The sequence below is a fragment of the Salmo salar genome, chromosome 25 (genome assembly GCF_965601325.2).
Source record: "Salmo salar chromosome 25, fSalSal1, whole genome shotgun sequence".
Classification (NCBI taxonomy): domain Eukaryota; kingdom Metazoa; phylum Chordata; class Actinopteri; order Salmoniformes; family Salmonidae; genus Salmo; species Salmo salar.
The window spans coordinates 23,276,207-23,295,165 of record NC_138315.1 but is presented as its reverse complement, the minus strand read 5'-3'; the positions used below and the strand labels follow the sequence as shown (position 1 = coordinate 23,295,165).

At 41.8% G+C, this 18,959-nt stretch overlaps 1 protein-coding gene across 2 annotated transcripts in view; it reads right to left on the bottom strand.

Annotated features, from left to right (window-relative positions):
* The window catches only part of LOC106586396 (adenylate cyclase type 5), a 140,881-nt gene that overhangs the window by 14,700 nt on the left and 107,222 nt on the right, over window positions 1-18,959 (bottom strand). Inside the window, exons 6-11 of one of the 2 annotated variants that reach the window (XM_014173622.3) lie at window positions 14,377-14,535; window positions 12,299-12,440; window positions 8,760-8,894; window positions 3,707-3,729; window positions 1,278-1,437; window positions 159-256 (exon numbers count right to left, since the gene is read on the bottom strand). In XM_014173622.3, the coding sequence (XP_014029097.2) occupies window positions 159-256; window positions 1,278-1,437; window positions 3,707-3,729; window positions 8,760-8,894; window positions 12,299-12,440; window positions 14,377-14,535 (717 nt within the window). The remainder of the gene's footprint in view (window positions 1-158; window positions 257-1,277; window positions 1,438-3,706; window positions 3,730-8,759; window positions 8,895-12,298; window positions 12,441-14,376; window positions 14,536-18,959) is intronic. The other variant, XM_014173623.3, reaches the window with a different exon arrangement.

Here is an 18,959-nt window from a genome sequence, read left to right as displayed (position 1 = left end):
CACTAGGAGAGATTCAGTACTTACTGTGGTACTATAGTGTATGAATATCCACTAGGAGAGATTCAGTACTTACTGTGGTACTATAGTGTATGAATATCCACTAGGAGAGATTCAGTACTTACTGTGGTACTATCCACTAGGAGAGATTCAGTACTTACTGTGGTACAATGACAATCTGGATGAAACATATGAAGAGGAAGACAAGAGAGGCGCAGGCCACGTATGCTCCAAATCTGGAGTCCACTTGTTTGGAGTACTGAAGGAGAAACGGAAATGGAAAAATATAAGAGCAGAAAGGTAAACAGAGGCTGGCTGTGCGCTTCACATCTCACTTCAAACCATTTTGTACAGTATACTGACACAACAGCATCACACTGTGAGAACAGCATGGTAAGGGTTACACAGCTGAACTGCAATCCATAGCCTAATGTATGGTACTCAGGAGGTCAATTATGAGATCTGTAGGTGGACAGGTAATGGAGGAGAACAAAGGCAGTGATTATCTCTCCCACAAAAGACTGGGCTGGGGCTGCGGGCAGACACACTGAGAGAGGGATTTTGATCCTCTCTATGTAGCCACTATACAGCCCACCATAACCCACCCTCAGCGGTGTTGTCTGAAACCGGGAAAAGCAGAGAAGAGGCCAAGCCTGAAAACCGGATGCTTCCATTCTTATCCAACCCCGCTCAAAGCGTTTATTTTACATCTACTACGTTAGGTTAACATGACCCTGACGAGAGAGACTGACAGAGGGATGAGAGAGACTGACAGAGGGATGAGAGAGACTGAGAGTGAGAGGTGAAAGACAGCAGGTTGAAAATGGGGCCTCTCCTCTTCTCTTTCGGTCGGCTTTCACCCTCTCTCTCCTTCCCGCTCACTTTTTATGTATCTTCTCTTTTAACCCAAAAATGTTTACCCACTCTCTGTCTCCCACTCTCCCTTCATTTAAGCTTTATTTGACATGCCAGTGAGTGGTGTAGCAATTTGTAGCAGAATTGCTTGTCTTGACAAGGGCCCTGCATTTTTCTATGTTTACTGACCATGCCACCTGACAAGGACAAATCCCTTAGTTATAGACTCACACTAAACCTTTTTCCTGATCGGTCCATGTAGTCAGGAAAAACCCAAGGGCCTGATTTTGACAATCAATTCTGACATAAATGAATACACTGCTCACTCGTTTGACATATCTACTGCTAAAGATCTATCCAGAAAATTCACTCAGGGCCCTAGTCCGAATATTCAGAGTCACTTCCCTGGAGGAGGACGTCAGTACCTTCTTCTCCAGGTCTGGTTCTCTGAAGGTCAGCAGGAACTTCTTGACGTGTTCGGAGCGTAGCCGGTCGATACTCCTGGCGTCGATGGCTCTTCCTAGGAACTCGTCCACCTCGTCCTCTGGGTTCAGGTTTTCCTGTGTGTTTCTGAAAATGAAATTTCTAGATAACACAAGACGAGGAGACACTTTTTTGTTTTCTGTTTCAGGCCATCACAAGAGGTCCTATGTCTCTATGGGCCAGCCCGCCCCCAGTCCTGCAACCACAAGCTACAACCACAACTTAACTCCACACTCCACACTTCACCACAGAACTGCATCACCCCAATCAAGTGTGGCCATAATAAGCAAAGTGATTGAGATCATCAGACCACTCTCATCATGTTAGTTTGATGGGAATAATCGGTCATTCAATCAGCAGTGTATTGTTTGATTGCATTAATTACAGAGGCAATCTGGCCTATTGTCAGTGGATCAGTGGACAAATTCAAACCAGGTGATTATAATGTTTTCTGAATAACAGATTGAGATCACTGTCCACTCATGGGTATGAATGTCATGGCCATGTCATACAAGAAATCTGGCAAGTTGGCGAGTTGGATGTTCTGGTTGTGTTTTCGATTGCTATGCTGTGTATTATAGCTACAGTAGTTTATTTCTGTGACTGTGACACACCTACAGTTGAAGTCGGGAAGTTTACAAACACCTTAGCCAAATACATTTTCACAATTCCTGACATTTAATCCTAGTAACAATTCCCTGTCTTAGGTCAGTTAGGATCACCACTTTATTTTAAGAATGTCAAATGTCAGAATAATAGTAGAGAGAATCATTTATTTCAGCTTTTATTTCTTTCATCACATTCCCAGTGGGTCAGAAGTTTACATACACTCAATTAGTATTTGGTAACTTGGGTCAAACATTTTGGGTAGCCTTCCACAAGCTTCCCACAATAAGTTGGGTGAATTTTGGCCCATTCCTCCTGACAGAGCTGGTGTAAGTGAGTCAGGTTTGTAGGCCTCCTTGCTCGCAAACACTTTTTCAGTTCTGCCCACAAATTTTCTATAGGTTTGAGGTCAGGGCTTTGTGATGGCCACTCCAATACCTTGACTTTGTTGTCCTTACGCCATTTTGCCACAACTTTGGAAGTATGCTTGGGGTCATTGTCCATTTGGAAGACACATTTGCGACCAAGCTTTAACTTTCTGACTGATGTCTTGAGATGTTGCTTCAATATATCCACATAATTTTGCTTCCTCATGATGCCATCAATTTTGTGAAGAGCACCAGTCCCTCCTGCAGCAAAGCACCCCCACAACATGATGCTGCCACCCCCGTGCTTCACGGTTGGGAAGGTGTTCTACGGCTTGCAAGCCTCCCCCTTTTTCCTCGAAACATAACGATGGTCATTATGGCCAAACTGTTCTATTTTTGTTTCATCAGACCAGAGGACATTTCTCCCAAAAATACGATCTTTGTCCCTATGTAAAGTTGCAAACTGTAGTCTGACTTTTTTATGGCGGTTTTGGAGCAGTGGCTTCTTCCTTGCTGAAAGGCCTTTCGGGTTATGTCGATATAGGACTCGTTTTACTGTGGATATAGATACTTTTGTACCTGTTTCCTCCAGCATCTTCACAAGGTCCTTTGCTGTTGTTCTGGGATTGATTTGCACTTTTCACACCAAAGTACGTTCATCTCTAGGAGACAGAACGCGTCTCCTTCCTGAGCGGTATGACGGCTGCGTGGTCCCATGGTGTTTATACTTGCGTACTATTGTTTGTACAGATGAACGTGTACCTTCAGGCGTTTGGAAATTGCTCCCAAGGATGAACCAGACTTGTGGAGCTCTACAATTTCTCTACAATTTTTTTCTGAGGTCTTGGCTGATTTCTTTTGATTTTCCCATTATGTCAAGCAAAGAGGCACTGAGTTTCAAGGTAGGCCTTGAAATACATCCACAGTTACACCTCCAATTGACTCAAATGATGTCAATTAGCCTATCAGAAGCTTCTAAAGCCATGACATCATTTTCTGAAATGTTCCAAGCTGTTTAAAGGCACAGTCAACTTAGTGTATGTAAACTTCTGACCCACTGGAATTGTGATACAATGAATTATAAGTGAAATAATCTGTCTATAAACAATTGTTGGAAAAATTACTTGTGTCATGCACAAAGTAGATGTCCTAACCGACTTGCCAAAACTATAGTTGGTTAACAAGAAATTTGTGGAGTGGTTGAAAAACAAGTTTTAATGACTCCAACCTAAGTGTATGTAAACTTCCAACTTCAACTGTATCTAGATCATTTAAAGATCTATGGCATTGATACTGCCGTTTGTCTTTAGAAACCCTGAAAACATGACCTGCAGCAGAAGGCAGCCCACCACTTTAACTCACAGGAGGCAAGATGGGGATAGGGGGTCTCTACTCACTTGTCCTTGGGGTCTTCAAATCCCTAGAAGAACGAAGAAAAGAGCAGAACAGTGTGTTAGCTGACAGAAAAACATCTGCAAACTGAGAACCTTAAGTGGTGCTAGAGTTTTTTTTAGAAGAGAAAGAGGTAGAATCCATCCACACAGTCAGGTGTTGACAAAGAATTGAGTGTCAACCACCAAGACAAGAGACTGACACCTCTGCCAGCTTTATCTCTGCCCAAACTCTTCGCTCAAGAGGCTAAAAACAACAACAAAAGCTCCGTCGCAAATGGCACCCTATTCCATACCTACATAGTGTACTGCTTTGACCAGGTCCCATAGAACTCTGGTCAAAAGTAGTGCACTATATAGGGAATAGGGTGCTATATCAGACACATTCAAAGTTGAGAACAATAGCTATCCAGGCATCTTCCTGGGGAGATGAGTCGATAGTGCTTCTGTAGAAGACTGTCTGCCTGTCATAAGACCATCGAGGGGGTCTCTCTGAGCCTTCATTAAAGCTTGACACGGATAATTATACCAGCAGGGTGGTTTGTGTTGTTTACCGCACACCTAATTCATAATAATGTACGTTTATTTATTTACAACACATGGGGCTCTATTTTAAAAACCTAACGAAATGGTCAATCAAAGCGCTGGCAGTAGAGCTATAGGTCCTGGGGTGTGTCAAATATATTTGGCTAATTTCACAGCCGGGATTATGAGCACAATAGCTGGTAGTGGCGCAAAAGGGCTAGGTTTTGATGAACAAACAAGTTGTAGGTGTGACGAGGGCTTGGCCACTCACTGGCCAATCAACTAGTTCCGTGGCTTAATGCTGCATGCGCTTGTCTCAAGTTCTGTAGGTTGTTGGCTGTCTTTGTGTTGTGAACAACTCCAATTCGGCTGGGGCCACAGAATATTCTCATCTTGGTCCATTGTGTGTTGATATTACAGTTTTTTGAAAAGCATAGGCTACAGTAACGAGTGATGTCAACAACAATCCAAAAAACATCCAGTGTTAGTTCAATAGCCTATGTCTGGAGTGCTGGCAGTCAACATTGTTGTAATTGGCTTCAATGAGCTATAGCCAAACTACATGTCTTTACACATCACACTTAAAATAGAAAATACTAGGCTCACGGAAATTGTATTGTATGTGTGAGGCACGTTCTCAATAAGCAAAATATAGAATAGTTCTCCCGTTGATACTGCATTATATAGGACTAAATCATTGAAATATATTTGTAGGAGAGCGTCTTTGACCACCGGATGAGAGATGGGGATGGATACTTGAACAAGCTAAACAAAGTATGCAGGTAGGCACATGTGTGTATGTTTCAGGATGTGCATTATATTATAAATTCAAGGCACTCTGACAAATAGACCATTTAAACACCTTTTATGGGCTACTTTGCAAGCCAGGATAAATACGACAAGACACATTGCTGTTGAACCAGGCTTAGTAGCCTAGGCTTAGGGTAAAGGTAACCTTGATATAAAACGGAAAACAAGCAATCTGTTTTTTAAAACAACAACAATATTCCTAAATAGGATGGGGTCAGAAGCATGATTGCATAAATCGATTCTCTCGTTCCATGGCACTGTGTGCACACGTTGGCCTAAATGTGTGTATGCATAACTATTACACGTCTATACAAAATACTATGCTCATGTCAATTGTATCGTTGCCTATGTGCAAGGCAGATTAAAAAAATAATCTGCCGCTGATATGGCATTATAGGAGGACTGAATAGTTTGGAGGGGTGCGTCTTTGGTAATAGGATGAGGGGCACTCTTTGAAAATGAGGATGGATAGCCTACTTGAACAAGTGAAATGAAGTATGCAGGTATGTGAATAATTAAAAAGCATGAAGGCAAAAAAATATATTTGAAAGCACTCTCAGTAGACCATTTAAAACCCCTTTATCTGTAGGCTACTTAGCTAATGGCCAGGATAAAAATACACACCTATGCGATACTGCTAAACCAGCCTTGATTAAAGGGAGGGTAGGCTATGCTTGGTTTTTAATCATCAAATTAAACGAGCTGGGGGGAAACGCTAATGAGAAGTTTTAAGACCCACAAAAAGCAGGTGTTAACGTTAATGCAGTTGATAATGTAATGGATTTTGAGAGCGGAAGCTCAACCTATCCAGCCATGACACACGGTGCCCATGGAAGAGAGATGTGCCTTTTGTGCTGGCAAATCTCATATTTAGAAACAAAGAACACTTTAAGTTGTATGAAATTGTCACTTTGCGCTTGTTTTTAAGGACACACCTCAGATATTGCGCAAGCGAGCTGATGTTAGACAGGTAAATTGCCGAACCTGGCTTTAGGACTGGAAAATGTCAGTGCGGCAGTTTTTACATAACAAAATTGCAAACTAACTTGAGTTTGACACAAAATAGGAGCCCATTAGGTGAAATTAAGAATTTCTACACCAATCACGGAACTGCATTGCCCTCTATTGGATGAAGATAGCAGCAACAACAACGGGAGAAAATATGCTGTGCTGTACAGTTCCTAGAAACATCAACACATCTCCAGGAGATAGTCATCTAGACTTAGAGCTACTTCCATATCAACAAATCCACTCCCATATGTACATAAATTACAATTCACTCTTCTGTCTGACCATTAAACCTATTACTTTGTGCCTTTGTCACATCTTGGTAAAATCTATACTCCTCAATTGCCCCAATTGTGGACTAAGCTGAAAATACCCTGAAACCCTCACCCCTCTTGGATGTGACTTTCCAGCAGAATTTCTAGGATGTCTTTTATAACATAAGCAATTCCACTGATAAAACTACACTCTACAAACAGAGAGGGGGAACATCCCCAAATACCAGCATTCTCTGTATTTTATACGGAATAGGAGAACAGTGATTAATGACATAGTAGGAATGTACGCAAGAAACACAGTTGACAGCAGGTCATTATAAGTAATCTCTACTCCGCTGCCTGCCCTGCACTGCCAGGAAGTTGGAGGACAGGGGCTAGTGGGAATTACTACGTGACTCCCTTTCCTTTCGCCTCACACACATTCTCTCCCCCTCTTTCATGCAATCTGTCTTGCTCCCTTTCTCCTTGCTCCCTCTATCTCTGCTCTTTCTTTATATCTGTGCAAGGGGATGAGGAGAGAGGGACAGAGACAGAGATATAGGGAGGGAGAAAGATAGAGAGATAGAGATGTGGAAAGAGATATAGGGAGAGAGACAGAGACAGAGCTAAGACAAATATTACTAAGTTCATGTTCAGACCACCAACTGACTGTCTGTGAACTTCGGTGTATGACTAAAAAGTAAGAGTACAGGAGTGGAGGGTTACAAGAGAGAGACAGACAGACAGACAGACAGACAGACAGACAGACAGACAGACAGACAGACAGACAGACAGACAGACAGACAGACAGACAGACAGACAGACAGACAGACAGACAGACAGACAGACAGACAGACAGACAGACAGACAGACAGACAGAGCAAGAGAGAGAGACAGACAGAGAGAGAGATAGAGGCAGACATCCAACTGCGTAGTATATATTAATCTGCCAAAGAGAGACTGTCTCTCACAATACAGCTGTCCTGTTGCAGCTAGCCAATAATTAAATCAGACAGGACTTACTTACGCCCACACGCACTGAGCTCATTCATTGATTTCAAACACTGATTTCAGATCCAGCAGGGAAGAGATAATAAGATAAAGAGATAACCAGAAATAATTATCTGACTATAATCTGCACACCAAAAACTCTGGGGTAAAGACAATAGTAGGCAGGTGCGCTGCGACTGGAAGCAGACTCAGACCATTATTGTATTGACATAGTGCCCTTGAGTTAATGTTAGGAGAGGAGAGAAAAGGAGAGGAGGTGAGAGGGGAAGGGATGGAATGAGAGAGGAGGAGAGGTAAACAACAGACAGTGAGTCACCATAGCAGCATTGTTTTAGCACAGTGGGAGGCCTTGGGGAACAGAAAGAGGACCCAATGGTCACACCACTATAGCTTTTTTCTGTGTGTGTGTGTTTGTGCTTCTGTGCATGTGTATGCGTTTGTGTACGTGTGTGTATGGGTGTGTGCTTTGGTGTATGTCTTTGTTGTGTAAGAGAGATGATTCCCCCTGGGATTCTGAGTAATGTTATTCTGCTGCAGATGGGACCTCACTGACTGAATGTTATGGTATTTCTTCATCCTTGTTGCCCACGTATTGTATTGTGACAGAGTGAGTAGTCCTCGAGAGACACTTGCTGGAGAGGTGAACTGTAGTGTGAAGGGCCACTGCTTGCTGCCAGCATGCCAGCCTGCCACCCCCTCTACCCTTGAGACTATACAGAAGCTTTCTGGGAATTCATTACTGAATGCAAATGATTTCCATCATCGTCTCAGAAGAGAGGAGAGACATGGATATATTGAATAGATGTGTAACTGTCAATACTGACAGTTTTGGGAAAAAAGTGTATTGGGATAAAAGCATCTGTTAAATGACTATTATAATATTATATAATGTGGTAGTTGTGCTCTGAGGTCTGATGGTACGTTCACCATTCTGTTCTATGTCAGACCTCAGCTCACTGACGTCTACACAGACAGGAAACACACAGATAAAAGGTGTATCCGCCTCAGGTGACTTTCCCTTATTGGTGACTGATTAAATCATTAAGGCCCTGACTGATTGTTGTCATCCTGCTACTGCTCCACTGACTCTGCTCTTCTCTCTCTCTCTCTCTCTCTCTCTCTCTCTCTCTCTCTCTCTCTCTCTCTCTCTCTCTCTCTCTCTCTCTCTCTCTCTGTGGGGTTTCTTGGGCACCGGGTCAGGGGCAGTGAAACAGGGGTGGGGGCACTGTGACCCTGGAGCTAAATGCTAGACTAAAGACAGAGAGAGCCTAGGGAGACAATGAAAGATATACCGTATGCAATGACATAACCGCCTCACGTCCTTGGCTTTCTATAGTCCCTGGTTAATACACAAACACACAACAACCACAACCTGGCCTTGCTGTGAAGGCCAGATCAGAGAAGAGTAAAGATAAAGTCTGAATGGCGGTGAGGACAGAATGGTATCTCACCATCCTCTTCATCTCCTTGGAGATCTGGTTTCCTCCGTGGTTGTAGAAAGGTCGGTCGGTCCAGTGGCCCGTGTTGTGGGAGACAGAGTTGGCGCGCTGACGGTTCATTTTGGCTATCATCGCCTTCTCTTCTTTCTGCAAGGTAAGGGAGACAGATATACTAGGGGTGGTAATGGTAAAAGTCACTCTGGGGACCAGGAAACCACCAATGTAAAATCCTTGAATTAAAGATCATGCTAAAATTATTTCACTCCCGGGTTGCCCCCCATTTCCACCCCTGACAGCTATACTTGTAGGGGAATACTGGGGGAATTCCATGCAACAATCACTTACTCTACTGTAGATCAGTTTTCAACGGTTCCTACTACAATTAAATATGCTTCTAGGTAGTGAGAGCTGACCTGGGATGAGTGTAGTGGTTCAAACTGAACGGAAAAGGTAGTGAACTCTAAGGCTCTGCCTCAAATGGCACTGTAGTGCACTCTCTATAGGGAATAGGGTGTCATTTGGGATGCACGATTAAAAGGTATCAATTCTTGTAAACAGTTTATTAGGGCAGGTCTGTAATGTAACTATTGTAACAGGGATCGTGAGAACCAACCCATTCCCAATGTGAAAGTACCCATGATATGATATGTTAGCTGGATTAGAGTCAAGGCTTCTGATATCGCCACAGGACTGATATGATATGATATGTTAGCTGGATTAGAGTCAAGGCTTCTGATATCACCACAGGACTGATATGATATGATATGTTAGCTGGATTAGAGTCAAGGCTTCTGATATCGCCACAGGACTGATATGATATGATATGTTAGCAGGATTAGAGTCAAGGCTTCTGATATCGCCACAGGACTGATATGATATGTTAGCTGGATTAGAGTCAAGGCTTCTGATATCACCACAGGACTGATATGATATGATATGTTAGCTGGATTAGAGTCAAGGCTTCTGATATCACCACAGGACTGATATGATATGATATGTTAGCAGGATTAGAGTCAAGGCTTCTGATATCACCACAGGACTGATATGATATGTTAGCAGGATTAGAGTCAAGGCTTCTGATATCACCACAGGACTGATATGATATGATATGTTAGCAGGATTAGAGTCAAGGCTTCTGATATCGCCACAGGACTGATATGATATGATATGTTAGCTGGATTAGAGTCAAGGCTTCTGATATCACCACAGGACTGATATGATATGTTAGCAGGATTAGAGTCAAGGCTTCTGATATCACCACAGGACTGATATGATATGATATGTTAGCAGGATTAGAGTCAAGGCTTCTGATATCGCCACAGGACTGATAAGATATGATATGTTAGCTGAATTAGAGTCAAGGCTTCTGATATCACCACAGGACTGATATGATATGATATGTTAGCAGGATTAGAGTCAAGGCTTCTGATATCGCCACAGGACTGATAAGATATGATATGTTAGCTGGATTAGAGTCAAGGCTTCTGATATCACCACAGGACTGATATGATATGTTAGCAGGATTAGAGTCAAGGCTTCTGATATCACCACAGGACTGATATGATATGATATGTTAGCAGGATTAGAGTCAAGGCTTCTGATATCGCCACAGGACTGATAAGATATGATATGTTAGCTGGATTAGAGTCAAGGCTTCTGATATCGCCACAGGACTGATATGATATGATATGTTAGCTGGATTAGAGTCAAGACTTCTGATATCGCCACAGGACTGATATGATATGATATGTTAGCAGGATTAGAGTCAAGGCTTCTGATATCGCCACAGGACTGATATGATATGTTAGCTGGATTAGAGTCAAGGCTTCTGATATCACCACAGGACTGATATGATATGTTAGCAGGATTAGAGTCAAGGCTTCTGATATCACCACAGGACTGATATGATATGATATGTTAGCAGGATTAGAGTCAAGGCTTCTGATATCGCCACAGGACTGATAAGATATGATATGTTAGCTGGATTAGAGTCAAGGCTTCTGATATCACCACAGGACTGATATGATATGATATGTTAGCAGGATTAGAGTCAAGGCTTCTGATATCGCCACAGGACTGATAAGATATGATATGTTAGCTGGATTAGAGTCAAGGCTTCTGATATCACCACAGGACTGATATGATATGTTAGCAGGATTAGAGTCAAGGCTTCTGATATCACCACAGGACTGATATGATATGATATGTTAGCAGGATTAGAGTCAAGGCTTCTGATATCGCCACAGGACTGATAAGATATGATATGTTAGCTGGATTAGAGTCAAGGCTTCTGATATCGCCACAGGACTGATATGATATGATATGTTAGCTGGATTAGAGTCAAGACTTCTGATATTGCCACAGGACTGATATGATATGATATGTTAGCAGGATTAGAGTCAAGGCTTCTGATATCGCCACAGGACTGATATGATATGTTAGCAGGATTAGAGTCAAGGCTTCTGATATCGCCACAGGACTGATATGATATGTTAGCTGGATTAGAGTCAAGGCTTCTGATATCACCACAGGACTGATATGATATGTTAGCTGGATTAGAGTCAAGGCTTCTGATATCGCCACAGGACTGATATGATATGATATGTTAGCAGGATTAGAGTCAAGGCTTCTGATATCACCACAGGACTGATATGATATGTTAGCTGGATTAGAGTCAAGGCTTCTGATATCGCCACAGGACTGATATGATATGATATGTTAGCAGGATTAGAGTCAAGGCTTCTGATATCGCCACAGGACTGATATGATATGATATGTTAGCAGAATTAGAGTCAAGGCTTCTGATATCGCCACAGGACTGATATGATATGATATGTTAGCAGGATTTTAGTCAAGGCTTCTGATATCACCACAGGACTCATATGATATGTTAGCAGGATTAGAGTCAAGGCTTCTGATATAGCCACAGGACTGATATGATATGACACACACACACACTACTGATATAATATCTCCTCAGCTGATTAAAAGGACATTGTACTGTACGTAAACAAACATTATCTCATGGTGAGAGAATGGGTGACATCACTCTTTAGAGACGCATGATTTCCAAAAGTAAGCCGACCAGCTGCTTCTAAAAAAAATACGACAGCCTGAAAGCATGATAATCAGCCAGTAAATAAAAAAGTGTTTATGAAAATGTATCAGAATTTTGACTGAGCAGGGCTGAGTTTGTTTTCCTATTACAGTCAACCCAGAGTTTTTCCTAGTCAAGTATCTACATTGGAAATCTTACTCATGTCTGTGTAATTTACATTGGAAATCTTACTCATGTCTGTGTAATTTACACTGGAAATCTTACACATGTCTGTGTAAAGCCGTATTTGCACGGGACTAATATTACTAGTATTATTTTATTCATTATCTCCAGCACCATACCAGTGTCTACATGGGAAAATAGCGATGAAAGATGTGGTTAAAAACTGTGAGGTGTCCTTTTAAAGGGTCAGATCACGTGATCAGGTAAAACTCTGGGTCATAGTCATAATAACCTAATCTAACAGTAAAGGGATGACAAGGCTGTACTGTACCCTTTTCTGGCTGCAGCCCACGATGAGGTAGGTTTCGATGTTGTGCCTCTTCAGATAGACGTTCCTCTCTCCTCCTGATCCTGGCTCCACGTCATAGTCTCCATTCAGGTAGTTCAGAGTGGCCTTGGTGATGTGGATACGCCTGGCACAAAAACACAGCAATGACTTACTGGACACAATGGTCATTATTATTCATTCATTCATTTCAGGATTATACAGTTGAAGTCGGAACTGTACATACACTTAGCTTGGAGTCATTAAAACTCGTTTTTCAACCACTCCACAAATGTCATGTAAACAAACTATAGTTTTGGCAAGTCAGTTAGGACATCTACTTTGTGCATGACACAAGTCATTTTTCCAACAATTGTTTACAGACAGATTACTTCACTTATAATTCACTGTATCACAATTCCAGTGGGTCAGAAGTTTACATATGCTAAGTTGACTGTGCCTTTGAACAGCTTAAAAAATTCCAGAAAATGATGTCAAGCTTCTGATAGGCTAATTGACATCATTTGAGTCAATTGGAGGTGTACCTGTGGATGTATTTCAAGGCCAACCTTCAAACTCAGTGCCTCTTTTGCTTGACATCATGGGAAAATCAAAAGAAATCAGCCAAGACCTCAGAACTTCTTTTGTAGGGCTCCACAAGTCTGGTTCATCCATGGGAGCAATTTCCAAACACTTGAAGGTACCATGTTCATCTATACAAACAATAGTGCGCAAGTAGGAAGGAAGGAGATACGTTCTGTCTTCTAGAGATTAACTTACTTTGGTGCGAAAAGTGCAAATCAATCCCAGAACATCAGCAAAGGACCTTGTGAAGATGCTGGAGGAAACAGGTACAAAAGTATCTATATCCACAGTAAAATGAGACCTATATCGACTTAACCTAAAAGGCCGCTCAGCAAGGAAGAAGCCACTGCTCCAAAACCAACCTCAATCCTATAGAAAATTTGTGGGCAGAACTGAAAAAGCGTGGGCGAGGAAGGAGGCCTACAAACCTGACTCAGTTACACCAGCTCTGTCAGGAGGAATGGGCCAAAATTCACCCAATTTATTGTGGGAAGCTTGTGGAAGGCTAACCGAAATGTTTGACCCAAGTTAATTAATTTAAAGGCAATGCTACCAAATACTAATTGAGTGTATGTAAACTTCTGACCCACTGGGAATGTGATGAAAGAAATAAAAGCTGAAATAAATCATTCTCTCTACTATTGTTCTGACATTTCACATTTTTAAAATAAAGTGGTGATCGTAACTGACCTAAAACAGGGAATTGTTACTCGGATTAAATGTCAGGAATTGTGAAAAACTGAGTTTAAATGTATTTGGCTAAGGTGTATGTAAACTCCGACTTCAACTGTACCATCAAAAAGGATTGTGCAAAATTAAAAATAATGTAGTGTAAATATTTGTTTGCCAGTGATATAGTGATTTTCTACCATGGCGTTGAATACTCATTTCTAATTGACATGAAGGGCATTCTAGAGCATGCATTACTTCCCTATAAGGCACAGTATATTTGCACGGTAGAATTCAATGGCTATAGTTCATTTTTACATGTTTTGTTTAAGCTGCTTTTGTAAGCAAAAGCTGAATTGAAAACAGTATCGGTATTGTTGAATTAGATTTTCAGAATTTGGTTAGCTAAACTAGCAAGTCTGTTTGTTTGGTTACCACGGCAACTACTGTAGCTATCTAGTAAACTTGCTAACTACTTCAGTGAATGTTGAACACATTTCTACTGACAAATGTGTTAAATTATAGCCATGGTTAAAAAAGGGATAATCAACTCGGGGCTCTACGCACTCTCTGGGACTGCTAGCATGTCGTGGAACACACCTTCCACGCCGTTCATTATTTTCCATAGAACGCATAGCCCCTCGTTGATTATCCCTTACATACCCATATACATAGTAGCATACCACTTAGAATGTATGCCCAATACAAAAGTTCATTCTAAGTGCTATTCTAGGTAGTATTATAGTGTATTTTGATACAGAGCATAGGAGAGATGTAGTGTCATTGGGTGAGTGACTCTGTACTGGTTTGTCATGATTGGCCAAACGTACCCTGCCGCGCCCCCAGCCTCCATGTGATTAGCTAACGTGACATCGTTGGACCACACGTCAAACTGCCACTTCCTGAGTCCCAGTACCCCACAGTGGACCCTGCCGCTATGGATGCCCACACGCATGTTCACATTGACCCCTGTGACCTCTCTCACGAGCCTAGAACACACACACACAGACACAGATAGAAACAGTTAGAGACCACTGAGCACTGATTTGGAGGGAGAAAAGAGGAAATCTGTTCCAAAGTATTCTATCCAGATGGAGTGGTCGGCGGTACTCGTGCATGTGAAAGCAGCTCAACCGAGGCTGAGAAAATAGGATTCTGTGCCGTTGTTGTTCACCAATCACATGAGAAAACATAGCCTGCGTTGTAATACATCAGCATGTATGTCCAGCTAACTTTTCCACTTTAGCTAGCTAGCTGGCTAACACTATCAGTTTACAGAGTCACTTTTAACAATAAAAGTAACTTCTTTCGAATTGATTTTTTAATTAATAATTTCTGTTGCATGTGAATACATTTTTACGTCGATAATGTTTGTTTATTTTGTTCCTATGGTCACCGGCAGCTGTCGCCTTCCTAGGCATTAGCTGCTTTAACTAGAGGGACAAGATGTGTACTCGGCAGTGAAATCGGCGATATTTCCGTATGTGAATCGCTTTAGGGCAACAAACACTACAGGTCAAAAGTTTTAGAACACCTACTCATTCAAGGGTTTTTCTTTATTTTTACTATTTTATAAATTGTAGAATAATAGTGAAGACATTGAAACTATGAAATAGCACATATGGAATCATGTAGTTAACAAAAAAGTGTTAAACAAATCAAAATATATTTTATATTTGACATTCTTCCAATAGCCACCCTTTGCCTTGATGACAGCTTTGCACACACACTTGACATTCTCTCAACCAGCTTCACCTGGAATGCTTTTCCAACAGTCTTAAAGGAATTCCCACATATGCTGAGCACTTGTTGGCTGCTTTTCCTTTTCCGACTCATCCCAAACCATCTCAATTTGGTTGTGTTTGGGTGATTGTGGAGGCCAAGTCATCTGATGCAACACTCCGTCACTCTACTTCTTGGTAAAATAGCCCCTACACCGCCTGGAGGTGTGTTGGGTCATTGTCCTGTTGAAAAACAAATGATAGTCCCACTAAGCACAAACCAGATGGGATGGGGCATCGGTGCAGAATCCTGTGGTAGCTATGCTGGTTAAGTGTGCCTTGAATTCTAAATAAATCACAGCCAGTGTCACAAGCAAAGCACCCCACACCATAACACCTCCTCCTCCATGCTTTACGGTGGGAAATACACATGCGGAGATCATCTGTTCACCCACACCGCATCTCACAAAGACACGGCAGTTGGAACCAAAAATCTCAAATTTGGACTCCAGAGCAAAGGACAAATTTCCACCGGTCTAATGTCCATTGTTCATGTTTCTTGGCCCAAGCAAGTATCTTCTTCTTATTGGTGTCCTTTAGTAGTGGTTTCTTTGCAGCAATTTGACCATGAAGACCTGATTCACACAGTCTCCTCTGAACAGTTGATGTTGAGATGTGTCTGTTACTTGAACTCTGTGAAGCATTTATTTAGGCTGCAATTTCTGAGGCTGGTAACTCTAATGAACTTATCCTCTGGAGTGAGGTAACACTGGGTCTTCCTTTCCTGTGGCGGTCCTCATGAGAGCCAGTTTCATCATAGCGCTTGATGGTTTTTGCGATTGCACTTGAAGAAACTTTCAAAGTTCTTGAAATGTTCCGTATTGACTGAAAGTAATGATGGAGTGCCGTTTCTCTTATTTGAGCTGTTCTTGCCATAATATGGACGTGTCCTTTTACCAAATAGGGCTATCTTCTGTATACCCCACTACATTGTCACAACACAACTGATTGGCTCAAATGCATTAAGAAGGAAAGAAATTCCACCAATTAACTTTTAAGAAGGCACACCTGTTAATTGAAATGCATTCAATGTGGCTATGCCATGAAGCTGCTTTAGAGAATGCCAAGAGTGTGCAAAGATATCATCAAGGCAAAGGGTGGCTATTTGAAGAAACTCAAATATAAAATATATTTTGATTTGTTTAACACTTTTTGGTTACTACATGATTCCATATGCGTTATTTCATAGTTTTGATGTCTTCAGTATTATTCTACAATGTAGAAAATGGTACAAAATAAAGAAAAACCCTTGAATGAGTAGGTGTTCACATTCAAGGGTTGTGTATAGTGTATATCAATTGTTTTTGTCAAAATTGCTCAAGCTCAGTATATTTGGTTACAATGCTGTAATCACCTCATTATAATGTCACAGCAGTCTCCTAATACGGTGCCTCGCTGACTCCGTGTGAATGTAGAGGGCAGGGACACTGAACCAGAACATTTTCTGACCTTCGCCTTTTAAACTCTTTATCAGTGGCAATATTCTAGATTTTATAACATTGTTCCATGTTATTGCGTCATGGAAGTTGGGGGACTGCTTAGAAAAAGGAGAAAGCTAAATGAAGCAAAAATGCAATAACCACAGCCGCTCTGGTCGAAGGGACGAAAACACAGTCAATTGCACGCACGTGCGTACATACACACACACACACTGACGCACACACATACAAACACACTACTGCTGACAGGAGTGCTGAGGGGCAGACAGTCAGGTCTGTGAGCGGAGACAGACATCTGTCTCATCATTCAGAAACAGCCAATCAATAAATCAGCCAGCCCTTATCTCTCTCAGCAAACACCAATCAGACGCCACAAAAAAATACAACTGAACAGTAACACAATCAGCATTAGACTGTTTCAAGCACACCAAGCACACCAAGCACCTGTCCTGGACTCATTGACTCAACTTCTGCAGACACAAATTAGGCTAAGTGCCTCTTCATGCGTATAGAGTGAACCTGATTTGAACCTTTCTGGTTTCTCTGGGCCTGGAAGTGTAGGAGTACTACGGCACTAATGCACACCTGCCTCCTACCACCTGTCTGAAACAAGGCTTGTCCATCCTGTGGCTCTCCGGGAACAGGATTGAAGAACAATTGAAGAGTTTATATCCAAAATGCTATATTGACCTATTTTTCACATTTGAAATTATTGCTTACGGGTACCTTCACGTGTGTGTAAAATATGACTGTTCTCAGATGTTTTATTCATAGATTTTAGATGTGTATGAATACGTGTTTTTTGCAAAACGCTATATATGGAATGTTTGTATCCTGCATATTTGACTGTGATATGTGGTTGTCTCATTTAGCTATTTTAAGATGAATTCACTTACTGTAAGTCGCTATCGATAACTGCATCCTCTAAATGACAGAAATGTTAAATGTGAACGTTTTATATACAGATCTCATATACTACTGTATTGAATTATATGATCATTCAATACAGTAATATGAGATCTGTATATAAAACATTCACATTTGACATTTCTGTCATTTAGAGGATGTAGTTATATATAAGTATTCAGACCCCCTGACTTTTTCCACATTTTGTTACATTACATCCTTATTCTAAAATTGATTAAATAAAAAAATGCATCCTGTTTTACATTGATCATCCTTGAGATGTTTCTACAATTTGATTGCAGTCCACCTGTGGTAAATTCAATTAATTGGACATGATTTGGAAAGGCACACACCTGTCTATTTAAGGTCCCACAGTTGACAGTGCATGTCAGAGCAAAAACCAAACCATGAGGTCGAAGGAATTGTCCGTAGAACTCTGAGACAGGATTGTGTTGCTGCAATGCTATTTTCAGGTCTCTCCAGAGATGTTCGATTGGGTTCAAGTCCGGGCTCTGGCTGGGCCATTCATCAACATTCAGAGACTTGCCCGAAGCCACTCCTGCACTGTCTTGGCTGTGTGCTTAAGTAGTTGTCCAGTTGGAAGGTGAACCTTCGCCCCAGTCTGAGGCCCTGAGCACTCTGAAGCAAGTTTTCATCAAGGATCTCTCTGTACTTTGCTCCGTTCATCTTTTCCTCGATCCTGACTAGACTCCCAGTCCCTGCCGCTGAAAAACATCCCTATAGCATGATTCTGCCACTACCATGCTTCACCGTATTGATGGTGCAAGGTTTCCTCCAGACATGACGGTTGGCAATCTTGGTTTCATCAGACCAGAGAATCTTGTTTCTCATGGTCTGAGAGTCTTTACAGGCCTTTTGGCAAACTCCAAGCAGGCTGTCATGTGCCTTTTACTCAGGAGTGGCTGCAGTCTGCTCACTCTACCACAAAGGCCTAATTGGTGGACTGCTGCAGAGATGGTTGTCCTTCTGGAAGGTTCTCCCATCTCCACAGAGGAACTCTAGAGCTCTGTCAGGGTGACTATCGGATTATTGGTTACCTCCCTGACCAAGGCCCTTCTCCCCCGATTGCTCAGTTTGACCGGTGGCCAGCTTTAGGAAGAGTCTTGGTGGTTCCAAACTTCTTCCATTTAAGAATGATGGAGGCCACTGTGTTCTTGGGGACCTTCAATGCTGCAAAAAATGTTTGGTACCTTTACCCTGATCTGTGCCTCGACACAATCCTGTCTCGGAGATCTACGGACAATTCCTTTGACCTCATCGCTTGGT